The sequence below is a fragment of the Syngnathus floridae genome, chromosome 21 (assembly GCF_059516105.1).
Source record: "Syngnathus floridae isolate MCC-2025c chromosome 21, RoL_Sflo_1.0, whole genome shotgun sequence".
In the NCBI taxonomy this organism is placed as follows: domain Eukaryota; kingdom Metazoa; phylum Chordata; class Actinopteri; order Syngnathiformes; family Syngnathidae; genus Syngnathus; species Syngnathus floridae.
The window spans coordinates 8,105,221-8,129,715 of record NC_142433.1 but is presented as its reverse complement, the minus strand read 5'-3'; the positions used below and the strand labels follow the sequence as shown (position 1 = coordinate 8,129,715).

The 24,495-nt window shown below is 45.4% G+C and overlaps 3 protein-coding genes across 5 annotated transcripts; all 3 read left to right on the top strand.

Annotated features, from left to right (window-relative positions):
* atp6v1c1b (ATPase H+ transporting V1 subunit C1b) lies at positions 1–5,162 on the top strand. The gene is made up of 13 exons (XM_088364299.1): positions 1–211; positions 926–1,109; positions 1,228–1,295; positions 1,551–1,636; positions 1,710–1,804; positions 1,876–1,967; positions 2,038–2,136; positions 2,504–2,572; positions 2,672–2,764; positions 2,847–2,940; positions 3,017–3,114; positions 4,340–4,463; positions 4,553–5,162. Exons 2-13 carry the CDS (start codon positions 978–980, stop codon positions 4,649–4,651), a joined length of 1,149 nt encoding a protein of 382 aa, XP_088220425.1. The 5' UTR covers positions 1–211; positions 926–977; the 3' UTR covers positions 4,652–5,162.
* Positions 5,163–5,700: 538 nt separating this feature from the next.
* LOC148380451 (uncharacterized) lies at positions 5,701–7,760 on the top strand. 2 transcript variants are annotated; one of them, XM_088364329.1, is made up of 3 exons: positions 5,701–6,054; positions 6,410–6,546; positions 6,684–7,760. In XM_088364329.1, exons 1-3 carry the CDS (start codon positions 5,925–5,927, stop codon positions 6,807–6,809), a joined length of 393 nt encoding a protein of 130 aa, XP_088220455.1. In that variant the 5' UTR covers positions 5,701–5,924; the 3' UTR covers positions 6,810–7,760. The 2 variants fall into 2 exon arrangements, with proteins under 2 accessions (XP_088220455.1, XP_088220456.1); XM_088364330.1 differs by having other exon boundaries at positions 5,707–6,054; positions 6,413–6,546.
* A 102-nt stretch (positions 7,761–7,862) lies between these two features.
* spire1a (spire-type actin nucleation factor 1a) lies at positions 7,863–23,698 on the top strand. 2 transcript variants are annotated; one of them, XM_088364285.1, is made up of 18 exons: positions 7,863–8,363; positions 14,817–14,851; positions 16,608–16,862; positions 18,027–18,152; positions 18,407–18,481; positions 18,556–18,720; positions 18,791–18,877; positions 18,946–19,075; positions 20,150–20,197; positions 20,303–20,436; positions 20,500–20,578; positions 20,666–20,814; positions 21,247–21,279; positions 21,649–21,786; positions 21,866–21,936; positions 22,013–22,040; positions 22,106–22,263; positions 22,329–23,698. In XM_088364285.1, the coding sequence occupies exons 1-18, from the start codon at positions 8,084–8,086 to the stop codon at positions 22,594–22,596; spliced, it is 2,259 nt and encodes a 752-aa protein (XP_088220411.1). In that variant the 5' UTR covers positions 7,863–8,083; the 3' UTR covers positions 22,597–23,698. The 2 variants fall into 2 exon arrangements, with proteins under 2 accessions (XP_088220411.1, XP_088220412.1); XM_088364286.1 differs by lacking the exon at positions 21,247–21,279 and having other exon boundaries at positions 7,866–8,363.
* The last annotated feature ends 797 nt before the right edge of the window (positions 23,699–24,495 follow it).

Below are 24,495 nucleotides of genomic sequence, written 5' to 3'. Positions count from 1 at the left end.
CCTGAAGGCAGCACAGTGACGTGCGCATGTGCAAGCCATCTCCGTTAATCAGCTGACCGGAGATGCTAGCGAGGCTGAATTGAAGGACCTCTGAGTCGCAACGCCGCAATTATCAGTCATATTTTACCATTTTCTGTGATATGAATGGAAATCTGCGACTGTTTGACTGAATCTCACCGAGTCAAGAACGGTGAAGTCTGTAAACGTTTCGGTAAGGACGGCGACGAACGAATTGATAATCGTCGTGACACGACTAAATGCTAACAGTACCGAGAAGATATTGGTTACGTATCGTTTCAATGTGTTTGTTTCGGACTATTTTTATGTCCAACATACGTCGAGGACCTGTACATGTCTTCATATCTGCATGACTGTCATATGACAGTTGCACTTCTCTGACGTCATCACCATGCTGCAGAGGTTGAATGTAACGAGAAATAATAGAAGTGAAAAGAGGAACAAAGTCATGTCGTGAGGATTTAAAATTGCTCACAAGAGGACGTAAAATTAGGTACAATTGCATAATCAAACGAAAGCTACCTACCTATAATAGTGCTCATTTTTTTGTTTACATCAGGGGTCTCAAACTCCAGTCCTCGGGGGCCGCATTCCTACATGTTTTCCAAGTTTCCCTCGTTAAACACACCTGATTCAATTATCAGGCTCCTGCAGAACGTGAGGATGAACTGATCATTTGAATCAGGTGTGTTCAATGAGGGAAACTTGTAGGAATGCGGCCCCCGAGGACTGGAGTTTATGACCCCTGGTTTACATTGTTGTGGGAGTAGTGTGCAGTGATTTGCAGCTGTTATGTATCAGCTGTTGTTTCTTATTGTTGGCCAATGAACAGATTTTGAAAAAAGATACAATTTTAAATATCAGTTGTTTAAAAAAAAAAAACATGTTTTGCCCCCAACCACTACAGTGCTCCTCCTGCATTAGTTGAAGCCTCCTCGAAGCCCAGCAGCACCGCAGCCATGACGGAATTCTGGTTGATCTCAGCGCCGGGTGAGAAGACGTGTCAGCAAACGTGGGACAAGCTGATGGTGGCCACCACGCGCACCAACAACCTCTCCACCAACACAAAGTTCAACATACCCGATCTCAAGGTGAACCAAATGAACTCGTGCAGTCCCCCAAAAAATACACAGTGGCTATGACAGCGACGCTAACGTAGCCGAGGTGGCATCTGTAGAGCTGAAGTTCTGATTCTGGTGTCTGTGACAGGTGGGCACGCTGGACGTCCTGGTGGGTCTCTCGGATGAGCTGGCCAAGCTGGACACGTTTGTGGAAAGGTGACAAAAACTAATCTGAGCGAAGGCCTGAAATTGTTAAGATGACTACCGATAACGACGTGGAAATGCTGTGAAAATAAACATCCAAAGACATGAAACATAATAAAGAAGTAATACAGGAATAGCAGAAAAAAAATATTTTTTTTAGATAGACACTTTATTTGCATAACAACACATGTATTTTCTGTATCTTTAATGTTTAAGCTGAAGAACATTATTATTTTTACCATTCTCTTTTTTTGTGTGTGAACGTAGTGTGGTAAAGAAGGTGGCTCAGTACATGGCAGATGTCCTAGAGGACAGCCGAGACAAAGTGCAGGAGAACTTGCTGGCCAACGGACGTAAGACAGCAAACCCGTCCTTGCGTGTTCTTTGCAAAGCACTGGCCAGTGTTGACTCGTTGTCTTTGAGCAGTGGACCTGGTCACGTACATTACCCGATTCCAGTGGGACATGGCCAAGTATCCCATCAAGCAGTCGCTGAAGAACATTTCCGAGATTGTCTCCAAGGTGGGTCGGGGAACATCGCCACGTCGTTCCTAGATTTTTCTTCTTCCTTTATATTTCTCGTGATTTGCCAGCAAGCGACACAGATCGACAACGACCTGAAGGCCCGAGCGTCGGCCTACAACAACCTGAAGGGGAACCTGCAGAACCTGGAGAGGAAGAACGCGTTAGTCTTTGTTTGGGAAGTTTGTTTGCCTTTGCCAACTTGACCGTAAAGTGCTTATGATGTCCACCAGGGGGAGCCTGCTGACCAGAAGTCTGGCCGACATTGTGAAAAAAGACGACTTTGTGCTGGACTCGGAGTACCTGGTCACCATGCTGGTGGTGGTTCCCAAGTAGGTGCACATTTTATTGCAGTGTGTGAGTCTCGTTTGTCGACACGTGTAGCCGTATCATTTGCGTTCAATCATCTCGAGCTTAATGGGTTATGATGGCAATTTTGTGAGGCATCCTGTGGTGCTTTCTTTGCATATTGTTTCAGCATTAAGCTAGCAGACTTTGATCAGACAAGGTTGTTGTGGTCTTTGCTAACCTACTGCTATATTTTAGTTTCCTCAATGTTTTTTTTGCAGATCTTGCAAGAATTATGTTTCTCCCAAACTGCAAACTTTTTTCTAATTTGTTCACAACTCAAACATGAAAATCAGCCATGCAAAAAGGTGCTGAAAAAGCTTAAAACTGCTTTTTTTGTGCCACGATCAGAACAAGCTTCGTGGACTGGCAGAAGACATACGAGACCCTGGCGGAGATGGTGGTGCCGCGTTCCACCAAGTAGGCCGTCCGCCTTTCAGACGCGTGCCAGCGTCAAGTGCCTGCCGTGGGCGGAGCCCCGACGTGCATTGCCGTGCTAAGCAGCTCATCTGTCCGCAGGTTGCTCTTTGAGGACAACGACAGCGGCCTGTTCAGCGTCACGCTCTTCCGCAAGGCCGTGGACGACTTCAAGCACAAGGCCAGGGAAAACAAGTAAACATGCTTTTTTCCAAGATTCCCATTCTGACGAGACGGCTGCCTCAATGGCTGACAAACTGCCGTGCGTCATGTTCAGGTTCACCGTGCGTGACTTCCAGTATAACGAAGAGGAGATGAAGGCCGACAAGGAGGAGATGACACGCCTGTCCACCGACAAAAAGAAGCAATTTGTGTGTTTGGCGCTCGCCCGCGCGTGCACGCACGCTCTCGCTCCTTGCTGCACTTCACCGGTGTCCTCCATTTTAGGGTCCGCTGGTGCGGTGGCTCAAAGTCAACTTCAGCGAGGCCTTCATCGCGTGGATCCACATCAAAGCACTACGTGTGTTCGTGGAGTCGGTCCTGAGGTCAGCCTGTCAAAAATAGGAACTTAATTTTTCAATATCAAAAAATAGGAGACTTTAGCTTTTATAAAGTCATGATTAATAATTGTATACATTTTTAAAATATCTTTAAAATAAATATATTTTTACATATTCTACATGCATATATACCAGGGACGTGCGGTCAGAGGAGGCCTCCCCTGCCGTCATGAAAAAGGGAAAAACTAATTCAATTGTTTTTATTATAAAGTCATTTTCCTTTTAATTTCAATAATTTTGTATTATTTTGAACCAAAATCGCTGAATTTTTATAGTTATTTTTAAAACCGAAGGCGATTCGTTCAGAGGAGCCAACGTCGTGTCTAGCCTCCTCTGAGGATTGCGTAATCACACGGCTGCCTATGCCGTTCGACTGAACTGCTCTCTGTCTTTATGTCGCTGTTTAAGTAATCAAACACTGTGGCTATATTAATTAATTTCTGTAGTTAAGCTGGTGTATATAATATCTTGTGTGTTTTTTGTCATCTGTAACGTCGTGTTTTGTTTTTTTAGAATCTAAAAGTTTAGATGAACAAAACGGCTCTGAAAAGAGATCTTACGGAGGCTACGAAAAAAGGTTCTCCGGCCTTATGGCAGGGGGTGCTAGTGATCCTGGGATGCTTCATGCGCCTACCTGTACAATAAGTGATCTCCAGTTCAAATTTACAGTGAACAACTGAGGAGCAGTCGTCCATTTGTTTCGTATTACATTCGTTTTTTTACCCCGTTTTTACATTTCGTTTTACAATGGAGGATTACATATCCAAACGATTTTCAACTATGGATTTTCGGTCGAAGCAGTCGGTCATCAGTAAAGGAAGACCAACTTCGGAGTTAAAAGGTTTGATTCGGACAACGGGACTTCGGAACGGAGTGGTACGCACGATCGAAAACAAGTTTTTGATTTCGTGTGCTTTGAGTGTATGTGTGAAACTGCTGATAGGAGATTTTAATTAAAATAGTTCAAATTAAATAATGAATAAGCCACACTAGAGAAGCGTTCCCCAATTTTTTATGTGACACGGTTAGGTGCTGGACAGTGATGTCAGTACCTCCCCAGTCATGAACCTCACCGCACGTCACTGATATATACATACATTTGCATATGTTGTTTGTCTCTGTTAATACACTGTCAATAAAAAATATTTTAATATTAACAAAATACTGTATCGGCACTGCGAATGGGACGTTGCTTGCATTGTTCTTCCAGGTACGGTCTTCCAGTGAACTTCCAGGCCATGCTGCTGCAGCCCAACAAGAAGAACATGAAGAAGCTGCGGGAGGTTCTGTACGACCTCTACAAGCACCTGGACAGCAGCGCTGCCATCATCGACGTGAACGCAACCGCCTCGTCGCCATTTTGGGTCAATAGCCGGTCTCGCAGTTTTAGCATTCTTTTTCTTTTTTTAATTGTCCCTCGCAGGCCTCCATGGACATCCCCGGTCTGAACCTGAGCCAGCAGGAGTACTACCCATACGTTTACTACAAGATTGACTGCAACCTGCTCGACTTCAAAGTTTAGAAGGCGCCGTCGTGCCCATTTTACATTCCCGCCCTGGTTTGCTTCCTCTGTCCGCTGTTCATCATTGTCTAACTTTGGTTGCCGCTCCGTTCCACGAATCTAAACCAAGGGGCATCAATTGAAAGAAGACCAGACGGTGGCTGTGCAACCTTCCCAACGTGCCCTCCCGCCATCCAAAGATGTTAACACTCCATTGATATCGTGGCTTCATCGAGAACATCCTAAAGAGACACAAATGGAGATGTACATGACAAAGTATTTATTTTAAGCCTCTAATGAGTCGGTGAAGATTTTATTTGATAGTGACGTGCGTTCTTAGTGTTTGTTTACAGTTAGAAGTTGATCATCGTGCCCCAGTGAAAGCAATATATTTGTTAACTGTGCTAACTTGATTCTGTATATTTGATCATCATAGTTTGCGTGGCTACTGTAATGTCATCTCTCACAGAAATGTCAACATATTTAAAAAGCAAAATAGTAATAAATGTGAAAACAATTATTGACATGTAAATCTGATTGCTCAATTTGATTTTTCTTCAATACTTACAAGCTGAAAATCACAAGACAAAAATACAAACAATGAAGTAAGTTTATTTTTCTCTCAAGGAAGAAATGTTTGTTCTAATTTACCATTTCATGGCATTTAAATATTTTTAAAGTCATTTTATTTTTTTAATCTTAGGACTTGATTCTTATATTTAATATATCACCTGTACCTAATAAATTAGCCCAGGCGTTATTGTTGTGCGATGTACTGAATAACTTGACCAGAGTATTATTTTCATTGGGTGTGTCTAATAAATTCTTTCAAGCATGAACTTTGTGCGGTGTACGTAATAATATGGACTAAACATAAGTAGCTTTCTAGGTTGTACCAAATTATTCTGCGCATTAGCTTTGTAGGGTGTCGCAAATAATATAATAATAATAATAATAATGATAAATTTCCCTTGGTTAAGCGTCCCGAATGTTTTGTCCAGTAAACCGATGACAACGGCGATGACTGTGACGACATTGACGAGTTCAGCAAATCAGCATCACCGGGTTGAGTCAGCCCCGCCCTTCTCCCTCCTCGCTCGGATGACGCACGGCGTGTGGTCAGGCGGGTCAGCCGATGTTATCCGAGGGACCAGCATCACCGCTGCAGCAGCAAACCCAGTAGCAGAAGTGAGCACACCCTCCCACGGACGGCGGACGAGCGCGTCCCCGACGTCGTCATGAAGCTCGCAAGAACGTGAGTAGGCCCAGGCCGCCTTGGGCGCACCTGTGGCGGATGATGGGCTGCGGGGGGAGCAGGGCGGATGCGATCATCGAGCCCAGGTACCACGAGAGCTGGACTAGGGACACCGAGTCGACGTGGCTCACCAACACCGACGTGGAGGCCCCTCTGCCGGTTGCCACTAGTAAGAATGTCTTTTTTCTGTTATAAAAACACCGCTTTTTACCTCTTGTGGAAAGCAGTGGCGTGCAACCTGGGCCCCGTTAGCTGTATAGTGCCTTCTGTTTGCTCGTCATCATTTTAAGACATTTTTAGCCAGTCAGGCTGTACTATTTTTATGCTTTCAGCCAATTAAATGGTTTATTGAGCTTGTGGAAGGTAGATGTGGATGAGGAAGGTAAGTAACGATATAGCCTACTGTCTATATTCATTTTTTGAACCAAGGTATTTATCAGGCAGGCAAAAAATACTTTACAGTAAATGCTGCTAAATGGAGCAAGACATTTTCCTCTGTTCAGCCAGCAGTTAATTGTTGTCAGCAGGTAAGGATTTCGAGGCAGGTCTGCGTGAGAAGAGAATGGTGACCACAGGCACCCAGTGCGGGAAGCAGACTCTCACCAACACCGCTAGCGTGGGCTGCAAGCACCATAGGATACCCAGACGCTCCTTCAGTGAAGTAAGGCTTTCCAATACGCGACATTTTGTTCACATTACCACAGTGGTTTTGAATGATTGAATTAACATTCAACCTTTTAAAGATAACTTTGAAGTTAATCTCTGTGTGCAGGTTCTGAACTTTCTTTCTAATTGCAGCAAGCCAGTCGTGATTATAAGCGCAAGACCTCCAAGCAGACCGGCGCTTTGAGCAAAGATGGTCAGTCCATCAGTGGCGGCAGCGGCGATGACGACGAGCCTGTCAAAGTGTGTGACGAGACGTGAATGCTAACCGTAGCTCCGCCGCCGTCAAGATGACAATAGCCCAGAAAGCGCCGGGGTCACTCGGGTCTCCAAAGGGCTTGGAATGCTGCCATCTTGTGTGCCCCCTTGCAAGGGGCATACCAAAGCAAAGCTGGCAGTCAGGGAGCGGATCACTGTGCCACACCGCTGCAACGGGCTTCACTTCTGTGCGCACATGTTCCCCTTTTCAAAAGAAACCAGAAGTGCTGTCTTTTTTTTAAAGAATCTGCAAGATGTTGAAAAGCACCCGCATGTGCCTACACTTCATCTGAACAAATCCTTGTGCTCACAACTTGTGTGTGTGTGTGTATGTGTATGTGTGTGTGTGTGTGTGTGTGTGTGTGTGTGTGTGTGTGTGTGTGTGTGTGTGTGTGTGTGTGTGTGTATATATATATATATATGAGTGTTTGCTGCTTTTGTTGGTCATTGGGACTGTTGTGTCTGTACATTACATTGTTGTAAACACAAAATACTAATTTGTGCATACTAAACATTAATTTGTGCACACACAATACCACAAAAATATAAGAAAGACTTATTTATGCGCACAGAAAACTACCGAAATACCTATTTGTGCGCTCGGAAAAGTACTTCTTGTGCACACAAATGTATATTTATTTCTATGTCATGTCTGGGGCTGTGCAGTCATGTTTTGTGCATGTCAAAAAATGAAGGCAAAACCTGTTTGAGCCACCAAAACAAACTGGTGGCATGTGCAGTGTGGCCTCTAAACGGCGCTAGTGTTTTTCTTTGACAGGCAAATCCAATGGGCGCTTTTAGTTTAGCCAGATATTTAATAAAACTTAAAAAGAGGGGTAACTGTGTGATTAGTTATTAATCTACCGTTAAAATAATCATATCACCACAAACAAATGTAACAGGACGAAAAGTGTATTTAATTTTTTTTCATTAAAGTTTCCCTATTACATAGAATGGAAGCGTGCATTTCCGTTTCGGTTCTCGCGAAAGATCGGCACTAGGACCACGCGGAAGGCTGTCAGCTAGCTTGTATTGACTCCCTGCAGTCGACTTATCATCTCGCATTCGATCAATAGCTAACAGTTGAGTAGCGACATTCCTATCTATCTCCGCGTCAAAACGCCCTAAACCGAATTTATTTGCAATCGATCTTTCATCGCCGTCGGTATGCTGGTATATCCAAGCGACCTGTTATCAACGACGGGCTGCTGACTTCACCGACCTTTACCCGCGTATTCGCCGCCGCCTTGAACTCCTCCTCCGGCGGCGACGTCAACATGGACGCGGCGGGCACCAAGGAGGCGCAGGTGGAAATGGAGAAGATGGACGTTTCCCTGGCCCAAATTCTCGCGCTCTACAACCAGCCCATAAACGAGGAGCAAGCCTGGGCCGTGTGCTACCAGTGTTGCCGAACGCTGGCGGCGGGGCGGCCCCGGCGAAAGGGTTCCAAGAGCTGCGGCGGTGTTGGAGGGGACTCCCTGCGGAGGATCGAGGGACCAGGGGACGTATGGCTTGGCCGGGACGGCACCGTCACGCTGCACTTTGAACGTACCACAGGTGACACAAACGCACAAATCTTAGACGGCACATGTTTACCTCATGACGGATAGTTTAAAATTTGCAGAATGTTGTGATTTGATGGAGTGGTTGTCCACTTGATGGTCAGTAAACAATGTATCACGTGATGGGGGCATCTTGTTTGACAGTCTTTAGCAGGAAAAAGGCAGCTAAGCCAAAAACAGCCCGAAAGCTAACATGCAGAAATATCTCCAATAATACAGTCACGAATGTCAAGGTTACCATTTTGCGCGTATAAACGTGCGTTCAAAGCCTTTGCAACCACGTCAAACATAACAGAAACACGTTTAGTATTGTTTAGACTATGTCATCAACGTTTGTCAGTTGGAAAGACAATTTGTTTAAAAGGAAAAGAAAAAGGAAACAGCCCGAAGCCAATTTCACTAGGCAACACAGACGCACACGTTTACCAAAGTTTGTCATGACTTCAAAAAGTAGTTATGCTTGAAAACGCATTAAAAGCTTGACAGTTGGTTTGGAGCAACCATTTTAGGATAACTTGCGAGCGTTCTTCAAAGTCAAACATGTCTCTAAATGTAGCCCCTTGAGCTAATTGTACTTGGAAAGATGTGTCTATCATGAGTAGCCGCACCAAAAAGTCTCAGGAAGCCACGTTCCAAAAAACATAGGAAGTCTGACATTTTGGTTTGACACAGTTTATTCTCACAAGTCCTTCAAACTCAAACTAGTCAGCGCCTGGATCTATTTGTCTATTTCAATAGAGGCTATGCACTGACGTCACAGATCGGGGCGGCCATTATTGTTGGGCGTCAAAAAACCTCGTCCGCTGCCACTAGACTCGTGAGGATGGCGGCCTGGGTTGGTGTCGTGAGTGATTATTTCGACCAGTTGGACTAAGAAAGCTGCAAGAGATTCATTGAAAACATTGAAAAGTTGAAAAAATATAACATTCGTGTTGATCCGCTGTGGAAACCAAGTAAGAACGCCAGTAACTTTTCCGCCAGTAACATATCCAGACATTTACAACTATTTGATAGATTGTTCAAGTCCATATACCAAGGAAGACCTCAGAGCCTCCAAGAGTTTGCAACCATATCGATACCTGACGGCTGGTTATGTCCGTTCCGTTGAGTCACAGCCAGTGGAACGGAACGGAGAAGATGCCAGCCATGGCAGTACATAATATAATAATAATATATTATAATTGTAGATATCTGAACAATTTAATTATTAGAAACTAGCAATTGGGCAAACATAATGTAATGAAGCTGTGTAATCATGCATTCCTTAGGTCATAGCCGAGTAGCAGCAAGAAAAGGGGAATATCCGAGCAATAATAATAAACTTTATTACAGGCTCTTGGCCCACAGGGTAAAAAACAAACATCACATATATTAAAATAAATAAAGAGTACATTTCAAATGTTATGAGAAGCACTCATGCCAGCGTCCTCTGATGGTGGATGTGTACCTTATAGCACTACAACAGTATACCTCACAGGTGAATGTTGACGTCAATAAAAGAAAATTACGTACTTCCTACGAAGTGATCTGAGCAGATGTAAGAATGGATAGTTGGCTTCCAAAGCTTGGAGCTTGCGGCCATGTTCCGCCCTACGAAGCGCCGCCACCCAGCTATCCTTTCCGGTCTGGTCCGCAGGGAACCGATACAGCTTCTTGGTATCGCCTTTTTGGAAGTGATAGGCACATCCTATGGCACAACAAGTCTTCACCATGGTCAAAGTTGCACCGTAACAACTCTGCCACGATCTGCCACCGATAAAATGCTAAAAAAATGCCCCAGTACACGTATCTCTAAAGCTCAATTCAGCCTTGGCCCTATTAGCGTCCGCCGCTTTTTGCCACCCAAACAAACCGTCAGCTGATCTGTGATGTCACATGCATATCCGCTATAGGGGCTGAAACACTGGGAAGTTGCAGAATAAATAACATGTCCACTCTGTCATAGGAGTGAAATGTCAATTGATATAAAAATGGTACATGATACACCAGTATGGTCAGCTTGCCAACTGAATGATGTTGCTAAGTGAAGCACAACAACAAAAATGCTAACAGTAGACAAAAATGTCGAACCTGTCATTGTCCACCCTGTTAGCAAGCTCACATTTTGCTGTTTGCACGAGCTTGACAAAAATATTTCTGTTTGCGTTGCTTCCTATGGGAAAATGTTCTCTGTGAGGTGGACTCTGCCAACACAGGCAACACAGAGCTCCCTGTGTGTCGTCCTGTTTCCAACGACCGTTAATGGATGACTCTTTTATTTTCTCTACCGTCTCAATTTGCAGCGAGGGAGCTCAACTGAGCTGCATGGGAACAAAATTCACATGATTGTAATCCAACGTTGGGATACAAAAGGAAGCACGGCGACGTACGCAGAGGCCGGGTGTGAGGTGGCACCGAGTTCATGCAATCACCTCTCTACTTTTAGCCTATTTTTACGTTCTGTCCCTGCAACTGCTGCATTATTTTTAGTGTCCGTTTCAAACTTGTGAGAAATACTTTTGATATTCAAAATGACAGGTACCGGCATCTCTGAGTGCCCGCCATTGGCATTGACACGCACAAATGCGCTGAAAAGGCTTTATGAATGCACGTCTAAAGTACAAGTGTCAGTCATTCGCTGAATGCGAAAAGGCAGCTTTAAGATGAAGGGTTTTGAAAATTTTTATCATTGGGGTGCGGCTTCTCCCACCACGGGTTGGTCTTTTCTGAACGGACTCAGTTATATATATATATATATATATATATATATATATATATATAGTTATATATAGTTATATATATATATATATATATATATATATATATATATATATATATATATATATACACACACATACACATACATGTGTGTGTGTGTGTGTATGTGTGTGTACATTCCTAAACAATTATTTTTTATAATTTATAGGAAAAGTAAAATGTAAATTTAAAAAATATAAAAAGATCCAAAACCCTTAATACTGCTTAACATTTTTGACAAAGTTATAGAAATGTTTTTGGCAAAATAATATGTGTATACCGTAATTTCCGGACTATAAGCCGCGACCTTTTTCCAAAATTTTGGACCCTGCGGCTTATATAATAATTTTTTCGTGATTTTTGTGATGACTTGATCACTTTTACTCTTAACACTATTATATACAGTAAAAGCTACAAAACAAACTGACAAATAACTCGTTTTCGAATCAGACGAGTAAAAACTGGTCAAATATTTTTAAAAAAAGATATTATTAAAAGTGAAGACAATTTGCAATTCTAATAATGACACACGAATTTGATGCACAATTTGTCTTCGCGGGCCACATAGAATGATGTGGCGGGCCGTATCTGGCCCCTGGGCCTTGAGTTTGACACCTGTGCTCTAAACCCTTTCTCTTACTCTGCCATGTGACTCAGAGATTACACAAAGCAGTGGCGCTGTTTGGACCATCTGCATTGTATTAAAACCCAATCAATCAGCATTTAAATTAAATTCTTCTGACATTTTGCTCACCAAAAACAAGTTGTAATGAATGTGAACTTTAATGCATTTTATTCAGAAGGTTACTTTGACCCTTAAATGGCGGTGCGGCGTACTTATGGATTTTAACGGCCTCCGGCCTCCAGGGGGCGCTCTAGCAGGAAGCAAGAGCGAAACAGGCGAAGAAGAGATAATGCGCCGAAAAAGACGCAATAGTTTATGTTTACAACATTTCGCGCATCACGCAGAACGCGATCAAGACGGACATTACCAAAAGGAAGCTTTTATACACAAACCGTCATTATGGGGGACAAAAGAAATACATATGATGCCACTTTTAAGCCAAAGGCAGTCGATGTTGATGACATTGTGTTGTCTGCTCTGGAGCGTATTTATGGATTTTTACGGCCTCCAGGGGGCGCTCTAGCAGGAAGCAAGAGCGAGACAGACGAAGAAGAGATAATGCGCCGAAGAAGACGTGCTAGTTTGTGTTTTGATCGTCTCGCGCATCACGCACACACCCACACTCGCACTCACACAAAGAAGAGACAGAACGAGATCAAGACGGACATTACTGAAAGGAAGCTTTTATACACAAACCTTCATTATGGGGGACAAAAGAAATGCATATGATGCCGCTTTTAAGCTATACATGTCGCTCGCTAGTTTAATGTAATTTAGCACTTCGTGCATGAATAAGATTAGCATGAACAGACCCTCAGCACACTCGAAGAAATGCATAAAAGCGACGACGAAAGACAGACTGAGAAAGTGTGAGGCGAAGGACATCTAACGCTATTCCAATCGGACACTAAGGAGGAAGACTTCGATGGTTTCAGTGCACAGGAGGAAGATGAAGACGGCTCTTTTTTTACTTTTACGGGTACGTTTTTTTTAACCAGCCCTGTTAGTGCTCTGCTACCGTGTTGCTGCTGTGTTGCTGCCGCATCTCAGTGACTTTGCTGTGTTACTTCCGTGTTGCTGCGGTATTACTGCTGCGTCACAGGCAGTGTTTGGAAAGAAATGTTAAGGTTAAAGCTTTAAAAAAACTTTCTGTGTCCAGTCTTTCTTTGCTAATAACTCGCGTGCACACTTCCGCATTGCTGCGGTACTACTGCTGCGTCACAGGCAATGTTTAGAAAGACATGTTCAAGTACGTTATTAAAACGTTAAAAAGGCTTTCTATGTACTGTCTTTCTTTGTAAAAAACTTGTGTGCACGTGCGGTTTATAGTCCGGTGCGGCTTATGTAAGAAAAAAACTGAAATATCCCTGAATTTTAGCTGGTGCGGTTTATAATCCGGTGCGGTTTATAGTCCGGAAATTACGGTAGTTTTAATAATTTTTTCTAAAATAGTTTTACAAAGGTATATTTTGAATGAAAATTAAATCCAGGAAACTATAGAGCAGGGGTCACCAACCTATCTTAAAACGAGAGCTACTTCCTGGGTACTGATTAAGGCAGGGGTCTCAAACCCCAGTCCTCGGGGGCCGCATTCCTACATGTTTTCCAGGTTTCCCTCGTTAAACACACCTGATTCAATTATCAGGCTCCTGCAGAACGTGAGGATGAACTGATCATTTGAATCAGGTGTGTTTAACCAGGGAAACTTGGAAAACATGTAGGAATGCGGCCCCGAGGACTGGAGTTTGAGACCCCTGGATTAAGGCCAAGGGCTACCAGTCTCACGTCTCGTCCCCAGTTTTGCTATGTGTCTCGGTTGCCATATTTTCTGTTCGCGTTGCCCCTCTCCTCCTGTGTCACCTCAATCAATGTAACCGCGGTCACCTGCCTTGTGTTTCGTGTCTGCCCCTCACTCCCCGTCTGCTCATTGTGTGTTGTTGTCGTTCTGTTCTTGCTGTCGTCATATCCTGCTGTCTTTTTGTTTCACGTCCCGGTCAGTCAGTCAAGTTATTGTTTGTCAAGTCATGTCAGTTTGCCTTTTGAGTTCCCTTCAATAAACCCTGGTCCAAGCTGTATTTGGTCGCCCTGTTCCATCCGTTCCATGACAACCAGTTTGACACACTTCTGAAATAGCCAATTTGCTAAATTTGGCTTTCACTATGTGTTATCATTGTCATTTCCAGTACACATGTAAGTGTGATTTTAACAAGAATAGCAAAAATACAGTCAAACCTTGGTTTTTGACCACAATCCGTTCCAGAAGGCGGTTCGAGAAGCAAATCGGTCGAATTCCGAATCTATTGTTCCCATTACAAACAATGGGAAAAAATTTAATCCGTTTCAAGACAAAAACCCCCCTTTTATTAAGCATTTTTTAATTTGCGCATATTTGTCCGATTGCGCAACCGTAGCGCGTCGCCCACCGTGCAACTGCACCGCGCTGGTCGCATTATTGTGAAAGAGCCGTCGCTGAAATTTAGAAAATATTTTTAAAGTCCTGATGTACTTTCCAAAATCTAAGTGCGCAGGGAGCTTAATTCTGTCTGATTGTGCAACTGCAGCGCGCTGGGCGCTCACTGTCGCATTGCTTTTAGAGCGTCTTTGCGTTTTAGGATGGCTTTACTGCTCCCACTTGCTTTCTTTGGAGGCATGATTAAGGGTTAATACAATCCTCAAAATAACAAAAATACAATAACAACAGAGTCAGTCTGCATCTGGGCAGGCGCGGTTCAGTTTTCTCGGGTCCTCCCGGCTCATCTCGCGAGGTTCGACCTCCAAATTTTGTTCGAAAACCGAAGCAAAGAAATCTTGAGAACCAGGACGTTCGAAAACTGAGGTTTGACTGTAAAATAAATAGATGCAGCTCACTGACAAATGCCGCTATTTGAGCTAATTTTAGGACAGTCCTGCGGGCGACTCATGCGGTCCTCACGGGCGACCTGGTGCCCGCGGGCACCGAGTTGGTGACCCCTGCTCTAGAGCTTGTGTGTTCTGGAATGTTCCGCACTCACTGTTCTGTCATTGCACAATTGGGCATGAATAATACAAATAACAGTTGGCGTGTTTCTTTTTGTTGTGCTCTTTCAGATGACTACGTATCGGCGCCGCCGTCGTCACTGGAGGTGAGTGTCACGCATGCTCGCCCTGCGCGCACCACACACAACATGGGCGCAGGGGTGGAGTCGTCCGAACATAGAGAAAAGTTTCCAGAAAGCTGAAAAGATGCAGAAAGTTGTCTATTTGAAAGTTTGCACGTCTGAGCTTGAGTGCTGCAAAGCGAGGCGACCTCTTTGTCTTGCAGCCTTTTCAACTCAATCGATCGATCCACTCGTGTTTCACTTTGAGCTCGTATTAGCCCAGGCCCGTCTCGCCTTTGTGCATACGCGTCAACATCTGCAAAAAGCCCCGGACGAGTGGCTCGAGTAGCTCCAAATCAGTTGCAGTGTTCAACTAGCTAAATCGCTGCTCCTTTAACTTGTATTATTTATTCATATTATCGTTGTAAATGAGGCCCGTGTCTCGGTGCATCGTGAGGTTTTGGAAGCCACGCCAGAAGATAATGTGGAACCAGTTTTTCGGTTTCTTGAGTGTTTCTCTTCCTTGTTCTTGACATGTGACTCTCCCTTTTGTGTTGTGTCTAGTCTTTTGTCCTATGGGTTATGCAATTATATAATATGAGAATGAGCGATATGGTATTTATTTCTCTAGGCAAGGATTACGCAGAGATAAGTCATGAAAAATGTTGCTTTACAGCCTTAAAGGCCAGGGGAGGGTTTGATGCCACCGTGGTCCTCAAGAACTAGATCCTGGCCAACTGGTGCTCATGCTTGGAGGAGACCGTAGCCCACTGTTATGTGTTGTGGTGTTCCCCAGAGAACAGACCTTAGCCCACTCCTCTTTAAGTCCAAAGAATAGACTCTTCAAATTAATTAGCTTGCTGACGAATTTAGCCCACTATTATTTATGATTAAGACTTGATTGAATCTTTTTGTTTGTGAAAGCAGAATGTCAGAAATAATCCAAATGCACAAAAGCCAGAAAATCATTTTTAAAAGCGCTAGCATTCATGTTGACTCTTAAGCACTGACTTTGAAGGCAAACTCGATAATCTAGAGGAGAGTGCAATAGTGGCAATTTCCCCGCTTGTCAACAATTTAGCGACTTCTTTAGACAAACAAGTCCACGCCCTGTGACTTACACTCCTGTGCCAGTTCCTGCTTCCTGGCACAGCCAACCTAAACATTGCTCTGCCACGCCCCCTTGCACCTGGCGTTGTCTTGCTAGCACAAGGTTGGAAGCGTCTTGTTTCATTTGGCTTTGTTTAAAATCCTGTTGAACACTGCAAGTGCGCCGACTTTGCCCACTTGAGACGTATGTAAATGAGACAAATCCTACCACATCGTATTGAAATTTCATGTGCAGATTGAAATGAAAAATGGGTCGCACAACAGGCATGGGGATTCTTTTTCTTATTCAACCGCTTGACAAAATGTCAGCCATGCTATAGGAACAATGGAAATATGAGGCAGAACCGGTTCTGCGGATTCTTTGCAAGGTTTGCCACCTAAGTGCTCCTTTCTTCTGAAAGATTCCAAAATTAGTCTCGAGTAATCTTTTGTAAATAGATTTCAGATGAGAGCCATGAGGAAGTCTGTCAAGTTTAAAGAGGTCCCTTCAAATGCCAGTCTGTTCTTTTCTACCCCAAGGACCAAAACCATAGCTGTTGTTTATGCTCTGGTATTCCTCAAGGCTCCACTGCTTTTTAGGTTGTGGTGTCCCACAAGGATTCCTTCTTAGCATGCTGTACTTTGTACTGTACATGTAGTCTCAATTCAATTCAGCATCTTCAGCCTTGTTGTGTCCTTTGCGTCGCCACAGGTGATCGACTCGCTGGGTGTGGTGATCTACAAGGCCCTGGACTATGGCCTGAAAGAGAACGAGGAGCGTGAGCTGAGTCCACCGTTGGAACGCCTCATCGACATGATGACCAATGCGCAGGAGGCGCGGAGCGACGACACCTGCCCCGATGAGGGCTACGAGGCCACCGAGGAGGAGGAAGAGGACGAGGAGCTAGCCGTCTCAACTTCGGCCGGTGCCGTCAACCAAATACGAAGCTACCGCGACTTGATCTCGGTATGACTTGAACTGACAGTTAGCTCAAGTGGCTACTAGAACACCATTAAGCTGTGGTCTTCCATAAGCTCACTATTTATGGTGTGGTGTACACCACGGATCACTCCTTAGCCCACAATTATTGCTTATGTTAAAAATTCTGTCATAACGTGCAATTGACCTCAAACTAGGTTCAAAGAGTTTATCTTAAGTTACATCACAATTACCTTGGCGTGAATGCCCCCTCCAGTCCCTCCTTCCCTCCCTCCCTCATTCTGCCGTGTTCTGTACGTCACGCTGTACATTCCAGCCCCGTAAACACACTTGGTATTTCCAGCACAATAAGCTGAGGGAATATTCACAGGTTTAGTTCCTCATAGTGGACGCTGTGTCATGGCACGCACACACACACATCGAATGGGTGTGCGTTGCATTGCATTGGCATGACTGCATTGGCTGAAATCCTGCGCTGATGTCGCTTGTGTAACACAGCTTTTGTTGTATTTTTCTATGTATTACAAGTGTTTAACCCAAAGTTTGATGCTTATCTATCGTGGGAAGCCTTTAAATATTCCTCCGATAGTTCTTCTGTACAGTTCGCACTGTTCTAAAGCTGAGCTCGTCAATTCAGAATGTGTCACAATCTTCGAGCATCGAATTCCGAGCCAGATCAACAGCTTGCCTTGTCATTTGCAATTGAGATCTACGTCAGGGTAAAGACGCCTTACGGCAGTGGGTGGTTCCTTAAGTTTGGCCTGCCTTCTTTCTCAAAGGAACATTTTTGGTGCACAGTCACAACAGTCACACGTGATGCAACGGCAAATGTCTCAGCTGTGACTTTGTCCTTGTTGGCTATTGTTGCAATGACTGCTACTAAGCATCTTAAAGGGCAAACTTGTCACTGCGACTGGGTGCTCAACTTATTCTTTCACGAGATCTCTATGGCGCAGTCTGAAGTTTTTAATTTCAATGACATTTTGTATCTAATGTGCTATTGCAATAGCAAAAAAAAAAACACCATTGCATAATGATCTTATAATTGAATTAGATTGTGTATTAGTTTGTTTATTAAAATGTCAATTGTTTTTGGTGGGGATCACAAATTGTGGCAAGTATTTGACTGAGTTCTTGTATGCTCCATTTCTTATTCATGATATGTTATTATTTTTGGGACCCCTTCTTCAGCTGTGTTCCTCGCACCTGCCGAGCCCCTCGGATGCCCCGGACCACTACCAGGCTGTGTGCCGTGCCCTCTACGCCGAGTCGCGGGAACTGTGCACCTTCCTAGAGAAGATCAAGAATGCCAAGGAGGTAAAAAGTCAAATGCATGCCAAGTTTCAGCACTGAAAAATGGCGGCCGACGTGACCAGCGGGTCACCTTCTGACAACTATTTGAGGAGCTTAGCCAAGGGGCCCCGTCAAGTGATGCTAATAAGTAGCCGCGCAGTTGCGCATACCAGTGAATTAAAATGTTACACAACAGGGCCCTCAGTCACCTGTTGTTTTTGTGCATTTGCTAGAATTTGGTATTCTTTTAACTTTACCTTGGTGCCGCCGTTTGGCAGAATCTTCGCAAAATGGAAGGTGAGACCCTCCAACAACCTGCTCGAGACTTGGATGAGCTCCAAAATGCAGATTGGGTAAGGATGATAACGCACATCTATCTGGTACGAGAACAACAAATATCTTGACTGTTGTTTCCCCTGTGCGACAGGCCCGGTTCTGGGTCCAGGTGATGCGAGACCTCCGCAACGGCGTCAAGCTTAAGAAGGTGCAAGAGCGTCAGTACAACCCACTGCCGATTGAGTACCAACTGACGCCTTACGAGATGCTCATGGATGACATCCGCTCCAAGCGCTACAAGCTTCGCAAAGTCATGGTAAGCACTTTGTTTTCATCAACCGTTTCTGTTAGCAATGAGGCAATGACGATATATTTTGACCCACCAGGTGAACGGCGACATTCCGCCAAGGCTTAAGAAGAGTGCCCACGAGGTCATCCTTGAGTTCATCAGGTCACGGCCGCCTCTGAATCCGGTGAGTCAACGCGCACCCGATTGCGACTTGATGACACGCACGCTGAGCTCTCGGCACGGTTTTGTCAGGTGTCGGCCCGCAAACTGAAGCCTACGCCGCCGAGGCCGCAGAGCCTCCACGAACGGCTGCTGGAGGACATCAAGACGGAGAGGAAGCTCAGGCCCGTCTCGCCGGACACCACCCGCCGGACCCGTCTGGGTGAGGGCGCGCACACCCTTCGTTAGCTTTATTCTTGAGAAATACACAATAAAAGGCCTCGCCCTCAATCGGCATTTGCTTGCCGTCCGCGCTTGCGTAAATCAACTATTAGTTGCTAATTAGATTGCAAGGGCATCATTGCGCCTTGTGCTGGTGTCGCTTGTTGCATAATACTGCGTATGGAAGCAGTTATGAGAAGCAACGCGTGTTCACTTGGCCTTGTTTTTTCTCCAACCTCCAAACAAACGTGTCAGTCGTTCGTCCGCTTATCACGTCTTACAGCTTTGACTCGTCAGGTAAAAAGTTTCCCACACCGCCGTCGCCTGTCGCACCTTCTTGTTCTGCTATTCTTAGGCCCAGCTTTTTCTGTGCGTGTGTGTTTTTTTTTTAAGTCACAAACACACCCTTGTTTGTGTGTTTGTTGTCCAAGTATGTGCGTTCGACACACCCGCGGCGTCTCAGCTCCACTCAAAACGTTTTGCCAAAATTGTTTTGCCATTTTGATGTCGTCATCAGAATTCCAAATTTTGTACATCCACCTATCATTATGATGAGACCCACAGAAAAGAAATACACTGGAAGTCAGCCATTTTGCTTTGTGGCCAGTTTAGGACAATTTGGCCATTTACAGCCAAATGAGCGACCAAAAACGTGAGCTTTTGTCATGTCGTAGCGGTTAAACCCAAAGGCAGAATTGTGGAATTGTTCTGTGCTTGAAGCACGCCCTCCAGTGGTCTGGAGGAACTTTAGCTCCCTCAAATGTGTCACAACAGACAGATTACGCATGACGGCTGTCTGCTCCAGCCAGCCGTTGCCGTAATCCACACCCGCCAAAGAATATGTCCTATTACGTAATCTGCGTGTGCGCCTGAGATGCCGATGGGCCGCAACGCATCACAGCGCCAACCTCAATCCTGACCAGTAAGCGGGAAGAAGCTCGTTCCCCGGCTTGCATCCCTCTTGTGTCTGCCACCTTCCTTTAGGCACTCCCAATGATTGTTGACTGGCCACCCAAAGCACCGATCTGATCCGGGAGAGCCATTTTGTCTCATTCATGATTGTTTTCATTCACAGGTGCCGGGAAAAGCATCAGCACGCCTCACAATTTGTGCCACACTTCAGGTATACAACAGATAAAAACACTCACTTTTGACTGATGGGGGGGAAAAAAAGCAGACAATTTTGCAGCATTGTTGCTAACGAACTGCTTTTGCCTTTGCCTCTCAGACACCCCCGACGCTCCCCGCCAGATGGCAGTCAGCACTCAGTCGCTGGTGCGGGGCTCGGCCAACCAGCTCAGCCAAAGGAAGAGACTCCTGCGGGCGCCCACGCTGGCCGAGCTGGAGAGCTCCGACTCCGATGTAGGACGCCGCCGCCATGACCTGCTTCCCTTGCACATTTGTATTGAGGGAGCTTGTCCGCAGGAGGAGACAACGCAGAGCAGCTCCAGCGCCACCACGTCCATGATGGACATCTCGCCCGATTCTACCAAAGGCAAGAAATGTAAGCGTGACAACGTGGTTGCAAGCAGACGATAAGCAACGGTGTCGGCCTCTCCTCATAATTCAAAGCGGCGCTTCCTATTTGCAGCTCCGCCCACCTTCCTGCCAGCGTCCACCATGCCGCTTCGTGACAAGCGCCAGCCGTCTCCTTCCTTACGTCGCCACTCCATCGAAAAGGAGGCGCCAGCCAACGCCGCCCCCTTGGTGGCGCCGTCCAGACAGAGCTCCAAGTCTCTGGTACGTACATGGCTGCTGACAAAACGTGTCGAGCTCGTGTAAAGCAATGACGGCAGTGCGGACGTCACATTTGCTGAGTTCTCTGGCATTGCTAAGTTGACTGGCCCACTTACTGTTTTCACACTGCAGCTGATGGACAACAGCGGCAAGGTAACGTCCACCCGCCCTGCTAAGCCCCCCCCCCCTTCTCAATTTTGCTCATCACGGGTCTGCACTGTAATGCGCTGCAGCTCCTTTCGAATTACAAAGCATAAAATGCGTCCTGAAAAACATGACAAGTTTATGGAAGTGCGCCTATTAGCTCCACTCTGACTCTAATTATGACATCATGCGAGAGGTATTAGTACATTCAAAGTGCAACTTTGATGTCATTCAAAAGGCTCTCTTGCTTATTTTGTGAATGTTGTCGTCGTCCCTCCCTGTGCGGTTCAGGTCCAAGCTGCCAGTAGTGCTACTCAGGGCACGGTATGTCAAACAAAAAAAACAAAAAAATTATTTGCGCACTTTGGCCCATTCCACTTTGCACGATCCAAATCAACGTCCTCATTTTGTCATCACAGCAATTAATCGTCCTGTTGTCATTTTGGACCCAATCATCATCAACACATCCGCTAATGTTTTTTTTGGGATGTTTTGAGCGCGGTCGCAGCACAAATGACATTCGTGTCTCAAGGCACGGTCCAATTTGCCTTTGGAGCGGAACAAAACGGTCGATTAATTGCCCTTGAACGAATCATCTGCTTTGGTGCCGGTGCCGCTTTTCTCCTCCGCTCGCGCGGGCTTGTCGACCGGCTGGTCCCAGCATGATGCAAAGACTCCCGTGCCGTCCCTCAGGAGGAGTTCTGCTTCCCGGTGGAGTGCCTGGCGCTGACGGTGGAGGAGGTGATGCACATCCGCCAGGTGCTGGTCAAAGCCGAGCTGGAGAAGTTCCAGCAGTACAAGGACGTCTACTCGGCGCTCAAGAAAGGGAAGGTGCGAGCCAGCCAGCGCTACTCTGCTCTGCTTTTTGCTGCACCCTGGCATCCATTAATGCAGATTGTTTTGTTTTTAGCTTTGCTTCTCGTGTCGCGTGAAGAGGTTCTCCTTCTTCACTTGGTCGTACACCTGCCAGTTCTGCAAGAGGTAAAGGCAACTCGTTTTTTTTTATTATGATCAAACTGCTGTGAAAAAGTGATGACTGATTCAGTTTTTTTTCCAGGCCCGTGTGCTCGCAGTGCTCCACAAAGGTAACATTTTGTTTTTGTCAGACTTGTCAGATCTCGTAAATGTTTTACGGCAAACTTCTCCTTAGATACGTCTTCCTTCCAAGCCCTACGCCACGTTGCCCATCTACACCTTGGGGCCCAGCGCGACAGCTCAAGACGTAACAGTAGCATGTTCGGCCTCGTCCGAGACGGGGAAGCAGTCGTTCGGGTCGGCCCAGAACCGCCGCAGCCTGCGCATCTCCAAGTCAGTTTTGATACGTCAAATCTATGAACGCAAATGACTCGATGACGAACGACTATCTTCCTCAGGTTCTCCAAGGACGGCGAGGATGACGTGTCCCCTCCGCCGCGGGACAACCTGGACCTCCCCAAGGAGTTGACGGACGACTGGGCCTCCACAGAGGTGTGCGTGGACTGCAAGAAGTTCATCACGGAGATCATCTCGTCCAGCAAGCACAGCCTTAGTGCGGCCAGCAAGCGGGCACGCCTCCACCGCCAGAGTCGCTCCTTCTACCGCAACTCAGCAGCGTCCGTCGACTTCCGGCCCTCGCCGCGCATCGCCATCCACGAGGCGTAGACCGCCGCAACAGAAAAACACGCTTGCCAAAGTCGCTTCCCCTTGTTCTGGGAAAAAAAACACTGGAGAATGTAAAAGCCGAATGATGAATGAAAGATGGACACTAGTGGTTGTACATAGCGTCCCACCAAAGCCCGGCAAGTTTTCCAAGTAGCACTCAGGAACAACAAGCGATCGTCACCACCCTCAGGTTGCCTCCCTCCACCTTCGTCTTCTCTCTTTTACCAAATCGACCTTGTTGGGGTTTTTTTTTCACTCCGCAATTTCTCAACTGCATCTCTTTGTCATTAATCCAATTATACTAAATAAGCGTTTGTTGACCACGTCTCATGATGTAATTGGATAACAAGAGAATTCCCGATTTTCTTCAAATATGCCCAAAAAAAAAATCAAACGACACCAAATGATTTGGGAGGGTGGACATTTTCCTGCAAATGCTATGTATTTAATAAGTACTCCCATTTTACGTAGCTCTCGTTTACAGATTTCACCCAATTTATTTTTCTACTTCTCCAACTTTTTGTCAACATTGCATTTTGAAAAGCGTGCCTGGTGCCAAATTGCTCTTTGTTTTCTTGTTGTACATAGTGTACATGTATTGAGTGCTATGGAATCATCAGTGGGATGACCGGCTGCTGCTTCTGCTTCCGTTTCTGCTCTGATTGTTGTACATGCCGTATAGCTCAAAACACTCCGGATGGAAAACAACGTTTAAGAGGATCAAATGTTTGTCAAATCATAGTTTTTATTTTGTGTTCAAAACAACCCCTGCGTCTTATATTTAATTATTTATGTTGGGCAAAAGCTTAATAATTATTGTTCTTTGTCAGTTTTTCAAGCCCATGATTCCTCCATGGACACAAAGCAAACTTGATTGTTGAAGACGTTTAAAAGCATTGAATGACCATTTGTGACTCAACAACAAACAAAAACAAAACAACAAAACCAGCTAGTCTTGTTCTAGAATGACGCTTATGTTCTCATCAAACCTGATTTGATTTTTAGGCTCCTCCCAAGCATGTGTGCATGCTTCGATTGTCTTTTTATTTTTTGTTTTGTTTTTTCAATGGAAGAAATTAACAATAAAAACTTGGATTTCCCATGTTTGACTCAGGATGTATAATAGACATAGACACGGTGTACCATTTTTAAGCTGTATAGTATGTAGAATAGAGTAGAATAGAATGACCATTATTATCATTTTACAATCAATTGTACAACGAAATTGGAGAGCTCTCCCTTTCTAATGCAATAAGAATGAAAAAGAAATCCCAAAGATTAAACATTACAAAAATTAAGAAGTATAAAGGAAGCATAAAGAATTAAAGTGACAGAATCTTATTTACAGTATATACAATGTGGCTATTTATATAAACATGAATACCGTATTTGCCGGTGTATTGGTCGACCTTTTTCGATCCAAAATCGACCGAAAAAAATCGACCTCGACTTATACACCGAGTCATAAAATTTAACTTCGTATTCATCGCTTCAAATGTGATGGTAACCAAGGCTGTTTCTCATGCATCTCATTGTGCGTTGCACTTAGAAAATTTGAACCGGGCGGCGTGCGCGAGTGCGCGGCCCGCTGGAAGTCGAATGAGGCGCCGCGACCACCTCCGCGGTTCTTATAAACAGCCGATCCGCTCGGCGGGGGCTATTTTCGGCCACTTGGCTCGTGCGCACGGCCTCCCGGATGTGCCGGGCGGGTGCGCGAGCTCGCCGGCCGCTGGAAGTCGAATGAGGCGCCGCGACCACCTCCGCGGTGCTTGTAAACAGCCGATCCGCTCGGCGGGGGCTATTTCCGGCCACTTGGCTCGTGCGCACGGCCTCCCGGATGTGCCGGGCGGGTGCGCGAGCTCGCCGGCCGCTGGAAGTCGAATGAGGCGCCGCGACCAC